At 40.9% G+C, this 2500-nt stretch overlaps 1 protein-coding gene across 1 annotated transcript; it reads right to left on the bottom strand.

The window, feature by feature from the left end:
* Window positions 1-1455: 1455 nt before the first annotated feature.
* On the bottom strand, window positions 1456-2424 carry LOC138860716 (crustacyanin-A2 subunit-like). Its single transcript, XM_070118809.1, has 3 exons — window positions 2227-2424; window positions 1913-2129; window positions 1456-1806 (listed from the first exon to the last, which is right to left on the bottom strand). Exons 1-3 carry the CDS (start codon window positions 2347-2349, stop codon window positions 1574-1576), a joined length of 573 nt encoding a protein of 190 aa, XP_069974910.1. The 5' UTR covers window positions 2350-2424; the 3' UTR covers window positions 1456-1573.
* Window positions 2425-2500: the final 76 nt, after the last annotated feature.

Raw genomic sequence — 2500 nt, 5'->3', positions numbered from 1 at the left:
TTTAATTTTCGATAATTTCCAAACGCTTGTCAGGCTTTAACTAAGCAAGGATTTTCCACTTTTTAAATAAATATAGATATTTACTGGCTTAAAGCAATCAGTAAGTCACGTTTTTTTTTTCTAATCTACATATTCAAGAAGTTAATCTCCCTTTCAGCTTCATATTCAAAAGGTGCACTGCTCGCACACACGCGGACATATTTGCATATTCCTTGCATGAATGGATGACAGGCTTAGATAAACGGATAAATGTACCGGATGAATTCCTTTGAGAAAATGGAACTGTGCAATACACTTCGTCAAAAACATAAAGCCCGCTACACACCCTTGTCAAGTAGTGTCTGCAGTGACGGCTTGGATCTGGAGAACTGTCTTTCCGGAGCTTCTTCTTGGTGGAAGTCTACGAAGTTAATGATTTTTTGATTGAGTTCGATTTCGCTTTCCTCTTTCAAACACGTGTCATGGGAATAAAAAGTACTTTATGAGCATATGGCCGATTCGCCATCATGAACACCGAGCGTAAGTAGAGGCGTATACATCACTCAAATGCATATATTTATATATATATATATATATATATATATATATATATATATATATATATATATATGTGTGTGTGTGTGTGTGTGTGTGTGTGTGTGTGTGTGTGTGTGTGTGTGTGTGTGTGTGTTTAAATATATTGGTATCCTAGGGAGGTGAATGAAATACCAAAGGAGATATCCGCCCTATGATAAATATGCTATGATTGCTTTGTCATCTACGAGTCACGGAACATACGCTATTTCCGGTTTCATTTTCAGATCACTTCCAAACGTTTATGTCAGGCTGTAACAAGGCGAGAAACGCATTCAAACAACAGACAGGCACGCACACAAATATATAGTTAGATAAAGAAAGATATGAACTGGATAGATAGAGAGGGAGAGATAATATCAAATAAAAGCGTACTTTCGGCAGCGCATGCAGTCACACGTCAGTGTTTTCCAGTTATTTGCGAGTGAAATAGACAATAAACTCGTAGTTACACAGAGGACAAAATATCCGCTTGCTAAATGGCAGTATATATATGTTTGTATAGATATACGTATGTATGTCTGTATGTATACATAAATATATGTGCATGTATATATACGTGTATATATGTATATACACATGAATTGTTGTATGCGTGTTTATAAATTTATATATTTCTTTACATAGATTTATTACAGGTAAGCATATACATCCCTACATATATTCCCATACATACAAGTCTAAAAACATATACACATACGTGTTTTCACACATGTATAGAGGTGTAGGTACATTTTATTTATCTATTATTTTCTTAAATTCCATACACGTGTGAGTGCGTCTTTCGTTGCTTTTTCCAACGAAACCATTTTCTGGTGAATTTCTCTTATAAAAACTCATGACTCAACTTTATACAGTAACGCCGCTGTCGATAGAGAAACACGACACAGTTGAATCGGTATTTATTTATTTATTTTTACATGGGGCTGTGGATGTTACTGCTTAGTTTTAAGACCAATTCCAACCACTGACTGAAATCCATCGGTTAATAACAGTGTTATCAAGCCCTGTAGATACAGTCAGTACCGTGAGAGACAGGCCTGAAGGCAGACACGTTGACTCCGTTGGCGCTGAACACGGCTGCGCACTTGTCAGTCGCCGGGCCGGAGGTCTGCGGAGTGCGGGAGTAGACGAAGCCAAACTCGGCCTTGTAATTGTCGTAGGCAATGCAGGAGTACACGCAGGAGTAGGAGTGGTAGTCGGTGGCGAGCACTTGGAAGGGAGCGGCAATGGCTGTGGGAAAAGGATTTGTATGGTTTAATGCGGGATAAATTACTGCAAGGTCAGTATATATTCAAATGGTGTGACATAAAATCCTTCTTAGCCATACGAGACTTACTAGCCGGGAAGTCAACGAGCATGTGTGCAGCTGGCAAGTCCCTGGTCGGGTAGATCTTGCCCATCATCCTCAGGTAGTCGTTGGAAGGACTAGATCCAGCTGTGATGACTTGGAACTCGCCGTCCAAGGCTGAGTACTCGAAGTTGGAGTGGATGCAGCGAGTGAAGGGCTGGTAAGGGTTGTCGATGATGGAGGTCTGATACCACCGTCCAGAATACTGTTGGGAAGAACGTATTGCATTAAAGAAGGATATTGATCCATATTGAAAATGTGGAGTACGTCTGCACCAAAGATATATAAGAAATAAAGTGTACCTTATGAAGGTCGAAGTTGTCTTGGACAAGCACATTGGCACACTTTCCAGGAACCACGAAGTGGGGGATGGTGTCAGCTGAGACGACAGCCACGAGGAGAGCTGTTATTACTACGGTCGGCATGGTTGCTTACTTCCCTTGCTTTCCTCAGCTCTTTTTAGTCGAGAGAACTTTGGTGGCGAAAATAAGTGTCATGCAAGGCTTTTATAGGCGAGAGGGAGTGGAGGGCGGGGAGTGCTTGAAGGGGCGGAGCATAAGACGTTGGAAGTAGCGC

Source organism: Penaeus vannamei, chromosome 43 (genome assembly GCF_042767895.1).
Source record: "Penaeus vannamei isolate JL-2024 chromosome 43, ASM4276789v1, whole genome shotgun sequence".
Taxonomy (NCBI): domain Eukaryota; kingdom Metazoa; phylum Arthropoda; class Malacostraca; order Decapoda; family Penaeidae; genus Penaeus; species Penaeus vannamei.
The sequence above is the reverse complement of the archived record's forward strand: the minus strand, read 5'-3'. Positions and strand labels throughout refer to the sequence as shown.

What these genes read in the sequence shown, in the direction of transcription:
- LOC138860716 (XM_070118809.1), bottom strand. Translation starts at nt 2,349, where the DNA reads ATGCCGACCGTAGTAATAACAGCTCTCCTCGTGGCTGTCGTCTCAGCT. An exon ending in ACAACTTCGACCTTCATAAG is followed by an intron (nt 2,130 to 2,226) that starts GTACACTTTATT and finishes TCTTCCCAACAG; the next exon opens with TATTCTGGACGGTGGTATCA. An exon ending in GCTCGTTGACTTCCCGGCTA is followed by an intron (nt 1,807 to 1,912) that starts GTAAGTCTCGTA and finishes CTTTTCCCACAG; the next exon opens with CCATTGCCGCTCCCTTCCAA.